The 15,304-nt window shown below is 44.9% G+C and overlaps 1 protein-coding gene across 1 annotated transcript; it reads left to right on the forward strand.

Moving 5' to 3' along the window:
* Positions 1-424: 424 nt before the first annotated feature.
* rph3aa (rabphilin 3A homolog (mouse), a) lies at positions 425-12,682 on the forward strand (the record flags this gene model as incomplete). The annotated part of the gene is given in 16 exon segments (XM_083929592.1): positions 425-540; positions 662-791; positions 3,378-3,461; positions 5,155-5,312; positions 6,156-6,166; positions 6,169-6,321; positions 6,421-6,630; positions 6,886-6,965; positions 8,098-8,172; positions 8,265-8,374; positions 8,470-8,596; positions 8,848-8,901; positions 9,323-9,474; positions 10,488-10,569; positions 10,686-10,782; positions 12,549-12,682. Coding segments are annotated over 16 exon segments (1,773 nt in total).
* Positions 12,683-15,304: the final 2,622 nt, after the last annotated feature.

Consider the following 15,304-nt stretch of genomic DNA (forward strand, 5'->3'; position numbering starts at 1 on the left):
ACTGCAGTTTGATAATGACATTTCACACAATGACATGAGAAATACTTTTAAAATACTAATGTTTAAGAACACGCCGCTGAAAAGATGTGACCACCTCCGAATGATGTCTGAGTGATCGGATCTCAGTAAGTCTTGGGTCTTTCACACTTGTACTTCAGGCAACGCTGAGCAACTGCAAACATCAGCCCTGCTCAGACCTGTTTCTAAGATCCGTCCCGTGTTATCAGGTCACAAGCTTTAAGTCCAAAAGGTTTCCAGCTACGCTCCTGTCCGCAGACTTTAGTGTCTCGCCCTTCGTTTTTGCAGTTCTTGGCCTTTTTGTCTGAGCTGCGTTTTTACTTTGCATGCCACTTATACTGTGCGTGTCTATTTCTGTGTGTGTGTGTGTGTGTGTGTGTGTGTGTGTTTTGGGTTCAGGAGGACAATGAACATGTCTGGCGGCCCCCCAGGGGAGGAGCTCACAGATGAGGAGAAGGAGATCATCAACAGCGTCCTGGCTCGTGCTGCCATGATGGAGGCCACGGAGCATGAGAGGATTGAGTGAGACGGAAAACTATTGTCTCTGTTGCACAGAATCACATCAGCCGAGCGTGCAGAGATGCTCGCCGAGCCGAGCGGTTCTTCGGTGTTTGTGCTGACATTTATTTACATGTGTTCTCAGGCGTCTCTCCAGTCGCCTGGACAACATCAAGAAGACGGCGTGTGGTGACGGACGGTCGCACTGTCTGTTGTGTGGGGCGTCTTTTGGACCACAGGGGGTCACAGCTGTCCTATGTGGGCACTGCAACAAAGTAGGTGGATAGCTGTGTCCTTTCTGCTTGAATTAGAAAAAAGAGACAGAACCAAGAGGATGTAAGGACGTATGTTCGTAGTGGTCCTGAAAGGTTTCCTATACGGGGATAAAGCACCCAGTGGGTCATATGCTAACTTGTTCTGACATACACTCTGTATTTCCTGGTCTTATGCATCATATTGTGCTTCTTGCTGCTCTCGATAACTAGGTAGAGGTTAAAGCTATCCTGACTGTGAAAATGCATCTGCTCTGTGCATCAGTGTGCATCTGAAGCTGCTGTCGGTTTATTCCTCTGCGTTGTTATTCATTCATTCATTCATCTTCAACCGCTTATGTCAGGGTTGGGGTCGCGGAGGGCTGGAGCCGATCCCAGCTGACATCGGGTGTGAGGCGGGGTACACCCTGGACAGGACGCCAGTCTATCACAGGACACATAGAGACGAACAGAGACAGACAACCATTCACACCTACGGGTGATTTAGAGTCATCAATGAACCGAACACCTGCACGTCTTTGGACTGTGGGAGGAAACCGGAGAACCCGGAGAGAACCCACGCAGACACAGGGACAACATGCAAACTCCACACAGAAGGGCCCAGGCCGAGATGCGAATCTGGAACCTTCTCGCTGTGAGGCGACAGTGCTAACCACTACACCACTGTGCAGCCCCTCTACGTTGTTATGACTTAGCAAAATGACGACTGAAATGACTAGAGCTCTTTTGACAGAACGATAAATAAACAGGTTACAAAAGAGAACAGACGTTGCAAGAAACACAAAACAAATAAACTGAAAATCGCTCCCGAGGGAGGAAAAGACATCCGGCGATAACTACACTGATTAAATAACCATCTATGAAAGGAGAATCACCTACAAGGACGACAAGAACAAAAGGCAACATAACAAAAACCACGCTGCAGTGAGCTAATGAAACAACTCAGAAACACTCCAAGGGGAGGAAAAACAAAGGCACTATGAAGTTTAACTAATTACGCTGACCATAAACATGGTTCTTCTTCAGAGGTGCTCAAGGGAACGGAAATATAAGCGAAGCAATACGAAGAAACAAGACAAGGCTGTGGTCATGGCTGGTTGTACACGACGAGACGATATACTCGGGCAACAAGACAGGGGAAGATGAGGACTATTGCTGCGTGCCAGTGCCGTGGGCGGTCGGTACTTTTGGACGTCCAACTCAAAGTGGAACCTCCAACTCGCGAAGTCAGGGGAGCTCAACCGACCCCGACCTCACCAAGAGAAGTCGGAGAACAATGGCGGCGCCCATGGAGACACAATTTGTGAGAGATAAAACGTAAAAGAACAGGCTGTAAAAAGTTACTTCCCTGCGTGTGGTGTTATATTAGATACTGACATTTTAACATTTGGCAAGAAAATATGAGTTATAATCTTTTAGCATATATATATATTAAAGGCTACATTAGTTTGCAGACTCTTAAGAAGAAGAAGAATTCCTTTATTTGTCCCGCAATGGGGAAATTCAATTTTCACTCTATTTTGTCATGTTACACACACAGGCCCGAAATACACACACATGCACAAACAGGACCTATATACATGCAATTAATGGAGAGATGCTAGAGCGAGGGGGCTGCCAGTTACAGGCGCCCCGAGCAGTTGGGGGTTCGGTGCCTTGCTCAACAGCACCTCGGCAGTGCCCAGGAGATGAACTGGCAACTCTCCAGCCACCAGTCCACGCTCCATTCATGGTCCACACAGGGACTCAAACCAGCCAAGGCACCTATGGACTGAGCTACTGCCGCCCCAATTATAATTTACTAGTACAATATATTTTTTCTATACACATTAATATTTCCTTGTGATGAAATAAAAATAATAATTTAAATTTTATAATAAGTGTCACAGCAAAACTGAACCTTTGTAATATTGTACCCAGTTCCATTTCATATCCATGTGCAGAGCTTTTACATAAACAGATCCGCTCTAATGTCGACCAAGGTGATCCACTGCTGGATATCTGTCTGTCTGTCTGTCTGTCTGTCTCTCTCTCTCTCTCTCTCTCTCTCTCTCTCTCTCTCTCTCTCTCTCTGTCTCTGTCTGTCTGTCTGTCTGTCTCTCTCTCTCTCTCTCTCTATCTATCTATCTATCTATCTATCTATCTATCTATCTATCTATCTATCTCTATCTATCTATCTATCTATCTATCTATCTATCTATCTATCTATCTATCTATCTATCTATCTATCTATCTATCTATCTATCTATCTATCTATCTATCTATCTATCTATCTATCTATCTATCTATCTATCTATCTATCTATCTACCTACCTACCTACCTACCTACCTACCTACCTACCTACCTACCTACCTACCTACCTACCTACCTACCTACCTACCTACCTACCTACCTACCTACCTACCTACCTACCTACCTACCTACCTACCTACCTACCTACCTACTCCCCATGAGAGGGAGCATGTTGTCTTTGCTTTTAATACTCTTAACTACAATATCCTGATTATTCTGACATCCTTATATTCAAGTATCATTCTTCACAGTGTGGCGTTAACACTGCTTTTATGTTTGCATTTGTCTCTTTGCAGCACATCTGCAGCAAATGTGGGATTAGCAGCAACAGCAGGACGAGCCTCATGTGGCTGTGCAGAATCTGCAGTGAACAACAAGAGGTGAGAGGAGGAGGAGAGAAGATGAAGCTCAGAGTGGGTTTGATAAAATCACAGGGACAAATTATGCCATTATGTCGTCCATCCACCACAAGAACAGAAGCTTTTCTCATGATATGGACCATTTTCTGGCTTTCAGACTCGTCTTTTAGCACAGAATTGTGTTTCGTTGTCCACGTAACCTGGAAAATAACCCAGCATTGATACCTCCCAATATCCCAAATGTTGTTTATTTCAATGCTGGAAGAATAAGTTCTGCTTCCTGTTCTTACCTCACTGACGCAGTTACACAATGCTGTTTTGGTGATGGCGCTGCAGTTTGTTGAGGTCTCCGCCTCGAGGGAGCCCAGACTCTTTAAATAAATGCTCTCTCCTGTCCGTCAAACACGGAATAACTGCTCTGTAACGCTGCAAAAATACAAAGTGGTCAACTATAGAATTCAGGAGCAGAGGAATAAACCTCTTTTGTTCCCAGTGGCAGTCTGTTCATCGCTCAGTGTATTTAAACATAAACACGAGAATCAATTAACAAGAGAAATAGGCTAAATTTCTTTAATGAGCTATTCTGCAGCCGGCCATCATGGAGGCTTCAACTGTAGCATTAAAACAAAGTAAAGTTAGATTAGTAACACGTTTTATTCTTTCTTTTATTTATTGTGTGTTCCCTTTTGTAGGTTTTGCACTTGTAAGATGTCTGTAAAGAGAGAAACTACGTGGGTTTACTGTAGGGCTGAAACAACTACTCGAATAACTTACAAAAAGTCTTTGAGGTGAAATCTCTGCCTTGAGTATTTGTTTAATTTCTATCCCGCGCGTTATGCGGACTGCTCAGCGCTGGGATCGTTGTTCCACAGGGACCGGTTTTGCAGATGCACGCCACTACATCCTGAAAAAGACAGAGTATATCCAAAGTTTGGGATCATTTCACACTTAAAAAGAAGCCAACAAGAAGCAAAGTGTCCACTGTGAACTAGAGCTGTTCGACCACAACGGCACAACATCGATGATTCAGCGTCTGAGCAGAAAGCAGCCCGTTGTTAACGCCACTTCACTGAGCGCCGCTGTTTCGGTTTAACAAGTGACTCTGTAAACTGGCGAGTGCGTCTGCGGTTGACGTAGTGACTGCAGGTGTTAAAAACAGGAAGAGATTGCGTAACGTTAGCTGTCCTTGTGAATGCCTCGATGTTTCATTTTTCATGAATGTTAAAAATAACGTCACCTCTTTGAGTAAATGTGTCAGTGGCGTTCCGTACGTTGCTTGTCGAGTTGCTTTTCCTGATATCGATCTCTCTAATTAATTTTCTAAATAAATATATTTGTGCGTAACGTAGAATTTAATGCACCACTTTGAATTGTTTAAATAGTTCATGGTAAACTGCGAAAGTACTGTCTACAACACACACACACACATCTCGTCTCTCTCCCCCTCACGCACATGTGCACACACAAACACACACACCCCTGTGTTATGTTACCACACCAAATAAGCCTCCCCCAGATATTATTTGTTAGTAATGGTTAGTAATAACGCAGAATTATGTTATTTTGTCGGATTAATCGATGGAATAATCTGTAGAATACATCACAAAAATATTCAATAGCTGCAGCTCTCGCCCTTATTATAGGAAATACAAACAAGTCTAAAGTGTAAAGGCACCTGCTCATTTCACCCTGTCGTCTAAATTCACCCCTGCAGGTACAGAAGCGTTCGGGTGCTTGGTTCTTCAAGGGAAAAGTCCAGCAGAGTCTGCCCGCCCCCTTCCCTCTGTCCAGATCTCGACAGTCCAGCACCGAGAGCAGTTCTGGTCCAGGAGGTCACGATGGATCCCCCTGTCATCAACAGGGACATGGTTAGTGTCAAGGGGGTTTGTTTTATTTTATTTTAATGTAAAGCACTTTGGGCTGCATTTTTATATGTAGGAAAGGTCTCATCTCAACTCATCTTCAGCCTCTTATCCGGGGTCTGGTCGCGGGGGCAGCAGCTTTAGCAGGGGACCCCAAACTTCCCTTTCCCGGGCCACATTAACCAGCTCTAACTGGGGGATCCTGAGGCGTTCCCAGGCCAGTGTGGAGATCTAATCTCTCCACCTGGTCCTGGGTCTTCCCCGAGGCCTCCTCCCAGCTGGACGTGCCTGGAACACCTCCCTAGGGAGGCGCCCAGGGTTCATCCTTACTAGATGATCCTGAACCACCTCAACTGGCTCCTTTCAACGCAATTTTTCCGACATGTGAATCAGCAGAAAAAACACAAACGTTAACTCAACCGCACAATTCACCTGCATGTCGGAATTTATTGGTATTAATGGAAAGATTGCGTGCAAATGTGCACTGCGCAGTTTTATAAATCTCAATATGGTTTTGGGCAGCACATTCATGGTTTTGTGCGAACGCAATGTTTTGGGAAGGATTCAACGCACAGTTTTATAAATGAGGCTTTAAGAGTCAGTGCTGGATTAGGTCTCGCTCCACCAGCTTATCATTTTTTGGGGATGGAGTAAAAAGAGATCTGGGTTGTTTGTGTTTCTTTCCTTTCTTTTTAACCTATTTAAACCTCTATTAAATATGTAATTTACCACAGCTGTAAGGTGCTGGAAAACCTTGAAAATGGACCTCGAAAGTGCTTGAAAAGTGTTTGAATTTGACCTTCGAAAAGGTGCACCATCCCTGTCTTATGTTGTCTCCTCAGAGCCGCCGCAGCCGCAGCAGGCCTGTGGATCCGAACAAGTGGAGCAGACAGCAAGAACAACAGCTGACAGCTATAATGAGAGCCGCTCCTGTCCTCCAGCTGTAATGAAAGCTGAGAGACATGTGTTAGCCTCCAAGCCAGCAAGAGCGAACGCACAGCAGGTCGCCCCCACCTCAGGTAACGTGACGCTGCTCCTTCTATGAATAATCCCAACGCAACAGGGTTGCGTTCAAAAGGTTTGACGTCAGTAACAACGTGTAAAAAAAGATGTTTCAGACGGTATTAATGCTCCTGCTGCAGATGTGGAAGAGACAATGTCCCCTCAAGCTGTGGAGGAGAAAAGACAACCTGTTGTCTCCAGCTCCGTTTCATCACACGCCAGAATTATTCCACCTGTTAATGTACCTGTCAACAACCCCGCCGCCCCACGACCCCCACCTGATCGAACAGAGGAGGAGGACAACGACTACGACTCAGATGACGCCAGTAAGACGGATTTTACCTGCTTTATAGAATATGTAATCTTAACCAGTCCCCAATGTTGACTTCTTTTTATCGTTTCTATTGCTGTGAATAATATAAATTGTTCCTGCAGCTGTGAGAGAAATTCCCAGCGGAGCGATGAAGATGAACAAATCAATGTTCATCTGCTTTCCAGGGAAATTGGTTTCTCTAACAGCTCAAGATTCAATTTTTCTCTCAGATGTCCGACTCCTTCCTGTGTTTCTTTTATTCCTACAGCAACTCTGGGGTCTCTTGAGTTCAGTCTCCTCTACGACCAGGAGAACCACGCCCTGCACTGTTGTGTCGTTAAAGCTAAGGTAAACACACGTACACACACGAGGCGAGAGGTGGGACAAGACAGGAGATGAGACAAAGTATGACGAGAGACAAGACAAGAAAAGATGAGACAAGAAAGAAGAGAAAAGACAAAGACGAGACAAGATAGGAAAGTTAAGAGGAGACAAGACAGCAAAAGACAAAACAAAGGTGAGACCAGGAAAGATGGGAACGACAAGACAAGAGGAGACATGAAAGGACAAGATGAGATAAGACAAGACAAGATGGGACAGTTAGGAGGAGACAAGGCGATAAAAGACAAAGTTGAGACATGGCAAGATGCAACAAGATGGTAGAGTGAAGAGGAGACAAGGAAAGACAAAGATGAGACCAGAAAAGACAAGTTGTGACAAGATGGGAGAGTGAAAACGAGACAAAAAAAGACAAAGATGAGACAAGAAAAGACAAGATGGGAGAGTTAGGAGGGGGCAAAACAAAGATGAGACAAGTCAAGAGAAAGTTGAGACAAGACAAAACAAAGATGAGACAAGACAAGAGAAAGATGAGACAAGAAAAGACAAAATGCAACAAGATGGGAGAGTGAAAAGGGGACAAGACAAAGACGAGACGAGACAAGACAAATATGAGACAAGACAAAGATGAGATGTGACAAGATGGGAGAGTGTAGAGGAGACAAGACAAAGAAGAGACAAGAAAAGAGAAAGATGAGACAAGGAAAGACAAAGATGAGACAAGAAAAGACAATGCAACAAGATGGGAGAGTGTAGACAGGACAAGACAAAACAAAACAAAGATGAGACAAGACAAGACGAGATATGACCAGATGGGAGAGTGTAGACAGGACAAAACAAAGATAAGACAAGGAAAGACAAAGATGAGACAAGAAAAGACGAGACGAGATGTGACCAGATGGGAGAGTGAAGAGGGGACAAGACAAGACAGTGATGAGACAAGATGAGATTAGACAAGACAAGACGGGAAAGACAAAACAAAACAGGGCTTATCCAATACGTGTGAATGTGTGGAAACGTTGCAATCCACAATAAAACATGTGGAATATATGAACATTTAATGTCCGTAATCATTTAGGGACACGAGTTAAAACACTTTGTCTCGTGCTGATTCTGTTCATTTCCTCCGTGTGTCTCTCAGGGTTTAAAGCCGATGGACTCCAATGGCCTCGCTGACCCGTATGTGAAGCTGCATCTCTTACCTGGAGCCAGTAAGGTCAGTAACGTCACTATGATACGGTGATTTTGGAAAGCTGTGCAGCTGTTTCACATCATTTAAAACTGTAATAATCACTTTATCTTTCTCAGTCTAATAAGCTGCGCACCAAGACACTTAAGACCACTCTGAATCCTGTGTGGAACGAGACGCTGGTGTACCACGGTATCACCGATGACGAAATGTCACGCAAGACTCTCCGGTAAGAGCAACCCGTCACCTTTCCTCCTGCTCTATTTTCAACCAATTACATAAAAAGAGTTTTTCACGAGGCACACGCTCGCTGTCTGTCTTCAGGCTGTCAGTGAGCGATGAGGACAAGTTTGGACACAACGAGTTCATCGGAGAGACACGAGTCGCTCTGAAGAAACTCAAGTTTAACCATAAGAAGAACTTCAGCGTTTGTTTGGAGCGAGTGATCCAGGTGAGAACAACACCCACATCTCATGTTGTTAAAGAATGTACAGTGAAATACAGCAGGTTTAAATTAAAGAGAGAAATGGGGTTTCTGGATGAGATAGTTAATTTTTAAATGTGATTTAAAGTGTCCATTAAAATGGGATGAAAAATCTGTTGTGTAGAGAAAGCAGTGATAACGCTGCAAGTGAGGAGGATGATGCTGATGCTGATGCTGATGCTGATGCTGATGAAGACAGTGGTTTCCTCTCACTACAGGTGAAGAAGGCTGTGGGTGGACCTGCCCGAGGCATGGCTCTCTACGAGGACGACGTAAGACCCTCACGTGGATCTCACACTCAACTGTGCACTTGGTATCTTTGTTTGACTGTCCGGCAGATCAGTTAAAGGATCCGTATATAAATGCAGTAAAACCCTTTGCGTGTAGATAATTTTGTACTTAAGCACGTACATTCTCCTCCATTAGTGGATATTATGATAATCGCTGTGTAATCTCTGCAGATTTGCGTAGAGGGTATTTGGATCAGTGAAAGTAAATACTGTCACTTAGTGTGCATGTGTGGTATTATACATGTTTGTGTGTGTGTGTGTGTGTGTGTGTGTTTGTGTGTGTGTGTGTGTGTGTGTGTGTGTGTGTGTGTGTGTGTGTGTGTGTGTGTGTGTGTGTGTGTGTGTGTGTGTGTGTGTGTGTGTGTGTGTGTGTGTGTGTGTGTGTGTGTGTGTGTGTGTGCAGACGAATGAAGGTGAAGATTCAGAGGAGAGGGGTCGTATCCTGGTGTCACTGACGTACAGTAGTCAGCAGGGCCGTCTGATCGTGGGCGTGGTCCGCTGCGCTCACCTGGCCGCCATGGACTCCAACGGATACTCTGACCCTTTCGTCAAAATGTATGAGCTCAGTTCAGCTAAAGCCTACGTGAATTGTGTCATCTCATCTCATCTCATCTTCAGCCTCTTATCCGGGGTCGGGTCTCAGGGGCAGCAGCTTTAGCAGGGGACCCCAAACTTCCCTTTCCCGGGCCACATTAACCAGCTCTAACTTGGGGATCCTGAGGCGTTCCCAGGCCAGTGTGGAGATCTAATCTCTCCACCTGGTCCTGGGTCTTCCCCGAGGCCTCCTCCCAGCTGGACGTGCCTGGAACACCTCCCTAGGGAGGTGCCCAGGATTCATCCTTACCAGATGATCCTGAACCACTTCAACTGGCTCCTTTCAACACAAAGGAGCAGCGGGTCTACTCCGAGTTCCTCACGGATGCTGAACTTCTCCCCCTCTCTCTAAGGGAGACTCCAGCCCCCCTCCTGAGGAAACACATTTCAGACGCTTGTACCCGCGACCTGGTTCTTTGGGTCCTGACCCAGCTTTCATGACCACAGGTGAGGGTAGGAACCAAGACTGACCGGTAGATCCAGAGCTTTGCCTGAATTGTGTCGATCCGCCCCTGAAGGGAGCATTGATGAGGTGCGAGAGAGCATGGAAATATTAGCGTGAACGGCCTCACATCCGTTTTTTATCTGTGAAGGTCGGGGAATACTGCACCCTGACTGGTTTGTGAAGTGTACAAGCGGTTCGCTCAGACCAAAGCCCTCAGAAGATGAACAGAAGACGCCTCACCGATTAAGTCACAGCGAAAGTGCCCATGGAGACACTGGCCCAGGCAGAGAAGACAAAACAAGACCTCTCTAACCCCCGGCCCCTTCACACCCATATTCATCTTGTCAAAACACTCTTTAAGGGCTTGCTTTTTTTTAATTCTGCAGCAAATTGCACTATTAAAGTTGCATTTCATGAGAGAAGTTGTCTTATATAGCATAATGTGACCATGTATAGATAGACACTATAATATATTCATACCCGTTTTCATGCCTATATGTCCAACAGTTCTTTTCCTTATGTGCTGCAGATGTCTGAAGCCGGATATGGGGAAGAAAGCTAAAAACAAGACACAGATCAAAAAGAAGACGCTCAATCCGGAGTTTAACGAGGTCAGCGCTTTCTAAAACTGTTGCACACATACTGAACTTTACCGTCTTCTGCTCTCCCACATGTCAGCCGCAGATTTTGTAATCACATTTCTACATGTTTCATTGCTGCGCTTCAGGAGTTTGGTTATGAAATAAAGCATGGCGAGCTAGCCAAGAAAACCCTTGACATCTCCGTCTGGGACTATGACATGGGGAAATCCAATGACTTCATTGGTAAGTGTGTGTGTTGCAATTTTACTTCCTCATCCATCCATTCATCCAATTATTTTTGTGATGTGAGCAGTGTTGGTCGCTCCACCACTTTGGTCCAGACTGAAATGAAACTATTGGATCGGTTGCAATGAAATTAGGTAAAAATATTCACTGTGCACAGAGGATGATGTCATGAACGGTACAGAGATAACACACAAAAACGGGTGCAAACACGGACACGGAGTAAAAGAGCAAACAAATGTTTAATAATAACTAATAACAAAACGCAAATAATACAGGGAAAAACAAGCAATACAAACAACGAGGCGGTCGACGGACGAATCTCGAGACGGACGAGGAAACAGGAACACGGGAGACTACGGAGAAAAAGAACAAACACGTTTAGATGAACTCAGCGACGGGAAGCGTGATACCACAACGAGAAAGTGAATGCCGGTCCGGGGGGAATAGTTACCAACGAAGGGTCGACAACGGTCCGGCGCTGCATGCCTGTCCGCTCAGGGTATAAGTACAGATCCAGGTGATCAGCGTAACAGGCTGCAGCTTGGGGGGGAACGCCTACCGGACCTAGACGAGAGACACAAGAGGAAAACACACACATGCAGGGAAACACAGACAGAGGGAGACAAAATCACACAAAAGGAAGAGAGGAGGGTACTGACAGAACCGAGTCTTGACAGATGAATCGTAGTAACTTTGGTTACGCACTTTTTACACACTTGACGCACTTTCGTCACCTCCCTGTCGCCAGGTGCATGCTACGTTGCTATTTTGCCTGCTGACGAAACAGAGAGCTTCTTCAGTGCCTCCATGCCCAAAAAAAGATGGAAACTACATATTAAAGATGTATTACCCCAGATTTCCATCTAGTTAATTGTCTTTTAAGTTCCTCTCTAACACAGAGTGAGTTGAAACAATGGTGGTTGATCATGTGACCCACTCATGAAAGCACTCGGTGCCTCTTTGCTGAGTTTTCACATCTGCGTGTCCGTGGAGACGTTCCCTCTCTGAATGGAAACACGCCGCCATGTTAGTGACGCTGCTGACAGGGTTAGTCTGTCGCTGGAGCTCGTCACTGCCGGTTATGCTGCGTTCACTTGTAATCTGAAATCCAGTAAGTAAGGACAGAAGTGTAATAGGAACAAATGTGTGTGTGTTTATTTTTTTACGGGCAATTTAGGGTCATCAATGAACCTAACACATGCACGTCTTTGCACTGCCAGGGAACCTGGAGAAAACCCTCCAATAAAGTAAAAACTAGCCTGGTCCAAAAAAAATCACCCCCTCAGTGTTGTCATGGAGATATGAGCTAAACACACAGACTAGAATGTTCTTTTGTCCTTAAACAGGTTTAATGATGCTGTGTAAACGGCCTGTTTAACATGGGGGTCAATGAGAAACTGCTCTGTTATGAAACCTGCCCCTAGTGGACACTCAGAGAACTGCAGTTTTTGGCACTTCCTGATTGGATCAAACAGGAAGTCGCTGTGGTGGGGGCTTGGTTTCAACATACCAGATAATTAAACATTGTCATTGTGAGTGTGTAAGCACGCTGAGATTTACATTTAGCTGAAAGCACCACTGTGCCTCTGTGCATGATCCGCCATGCTAGCTGCTTAGCTCCAGGAATAGCAACATCACAGTCTTAGCTCCAGACAAAGATATCTCAACAAATGTTGAATGGATAATGATCAAATGTGTGCACATGTGGACTAAGCCGTAGAGTCTTGTTTGAGATGCTGCTTCCTCTTCTCTGTCTCCTCCAGGGGGATGTCAGTTGGGCATCCAGGCTAAGGGAGAGTGTTTGAAGCACTGGTACGAATGCCTCAAGAACAAAGACAAGAAGATCGAACGCTGGCATGTTCTACTAAACGACAACACCGTCTCCTTTGAGGATTAAGCTAACCTTCCCTCCCTTCTATCAGGCTGTTAAATCGTGATATAACACCCTTTCAAAATATGATTTCCCGGTCCGAGCCTCGTATTTCTCCAACGCTGCAGCGCCGCGTTCCCCGGCGTTTGAACAGATCTGGGTTTAAAAAACAAGGTAATTGTCATTTTACCTCTTTCTTATCGATGATAAAGAGTCTTACTGATGAAAGAGGGGATCGTAATTGTTCATGTTCGGCGCGTTTGGACCCTGAAATCGTATTTTGAAAGGGTGTTACATCAGACTTAACAATCGGATGTGTATCCCTCTATCGTTCCTCCCCTCCTGTAGAATATAACCTCCCAGTGAACACAGGTAGACGGATACTTACCTCTATATTTTATGTATGTTTGTAGCGCGGTGTGCAGGCTACGTGTCCGACAGTTTACAAACTAAGGAGCAAAATCATTTCCACCGCTGTCATATCACACAATCTGTATCAGTTAAGGATTAAACCGTACCTGACAGGGCGGTAACCGTTGAACGCCGTTATTATCATGTTTTATGGAGGAGATAAAACCCTTGTTATCGTTGTCATTTATACAGTACGGTGTAATAAATTGTCAACAGAGGGGATTCCCAGTCGTCTGTCTCTGACCTGTCCTCCTCACCTTTGCTCCTGTCGTATGACATCATAATGTAATGTCAGCTGAGCGCTCGCGTCACCAAAACATCCTGTTCTCGTGTCGTTGTGCATCATGTTAAGTATTAAACGAGACTCTTGACAGATGTTTTGTTTTGTTTGTTGATGTGAAATGTTTTTATTTTGACGCAGATAACCCGATGGTGTCACTGCATCACCTTCACCTGTGCATGTGCGCGCTGTCTTCTGGAGAAGTCCCCCCAAAAAATGTGCGTCTGCATGCTAACTTTTATTATGAAGGACGAATTTGATTACGCAACAAACAGTAAACGCACTTCCTTCCAGAGATTATATTTGGTTGAGTCATTTTAAAAATCAGATCTGCAAAAGTAAAAATAATCACTTTCTCTGCTCTCTGTTTTCATTATGATGCATGTGATGTTGTAAGCGTACACGTGGCTGATGAATAAAGACATCCTGGCACTTCCTTGGCTTCTCCTGATTGCTTGTGACATGGAAGGAAACTTTGCCTGACTCAGGCGAGGTTGGAGCCAATCAGCGGAGATCTCTGTGAACTTTGACTTCTCTTGCTAAAACTTCTGCCTCCTGTCCAAGTAGGTAAAAGTTTACAGACTTGTTACGCTCTGAGAAGTCTGTCTCTGCACATAAAACAAAGCAGCAAAAACGTAGTTAGTGAAGCCAGAGTTTATTAAAGTGTTTTAAAGACTTACCTACTGGCCCCTGTACCAGCTCCTCTCATAGTAAAGTCCATTACAGTGGATTACCAAAGTCAATCCCAAAGGAAGGAGCCCATTGGTGCTTTGTTTTGTGTGTAGGGACTCTTCTCATGCTGCTGCAGAGGTTTGCTGTTATTTTCAGCAGCATTAGTGGTTAAAAAAGACCTTTGAATGCCTTCACTGTACTGCCCCGAGCTAATCACTGTTAGCCACTCTATGGGTTTCTCCGTTAATAGTTGTTACACAAAATGGTTTATTTGATGAATGTAAGTGCGGAAAAAGACCATGGGATGATATTGCGCGGGAATTACACTTTGAGCATCATTACAGTGCAAAAAGCAGGAGTGTTAGTATTCATACAACTCATTCATTTGACATGTCATAATTTAAATGAAAGTGCTGTCCCTATCGGGGTCACGGGGGAGGGGGGCTGGAGCCGATCCCAGCTGACATCGGGCGTGAGGCGGGGTCCACCCTGGACAGGACGCCAGTCTATCACAGGACACATAGAGACGAACAGAGACAGACAACCATTCACACCTACGGGTGATTTAGAGTCATCAATGAACCGAACACCTGCACGTCTTTGGACTGTGGGAGGAAACCGGAGAACCCGGAGAAAACCCAAGCAGACACGGGGACAACATGCAACTCCACACAGAATTCGAAACAGGAACCCTCTTGCTGTGAGGTGACAGCGCTAACCACCGACCCACCGTGCCGCCCCATGAAATCATCATCAACATGAAGAATCACTCATAAAAAGGTAAAAATGTTTCCTCACTTTAATGTTTTTGACCATGACACCACCCAAATGTTTGATAGAAACAGCATTTAAACAACCAGTTCATAGCAGCTGTTAGTCTCTGATTTATTGATAACGCCTCTAAACCTTTATTAGACTGTTTTATTCCTTTAAAGCCTAAAACAGGGACATCGTCTGCAAACGCACCAATTTTTAAAAAAAGGTTTCATCGTGGCTTCAGATCCGATTGGAGACCTTCATGAGTTGTCATCCCACACGCTTTCTGTGCCGTCACTACCTCCTGCCAACGAGGGCGACACGTCAGTAATCATTAGTGGAACTACAGCTGGTGTTTTCCTCGAGGGGAGGAAACATCTCTCTGCAGAAACACGACCTCAACATTCATTTACACTGTGACCTTTTTCTGACAAAATACCATTTTCATTTGTGGATGTTTCACTTTGCCGTCCTCAGCGTTATAGAAACAAACTCCCAACACCTTCACTACAACATGTCAGAATAACACA

Source organism: Echiichthys vipera (assembly GCF_963691815.1).
Source record: "Echiichthys vipera genome assembly, chromosome: 16".
Taxonomy (NCBI): domain Eukaryota; kingdom Metazoa; phylum Chordata; class Actinopteri; order Perciformes; family Trachinidae; genus Echiichthys; species Echiichthys vipera.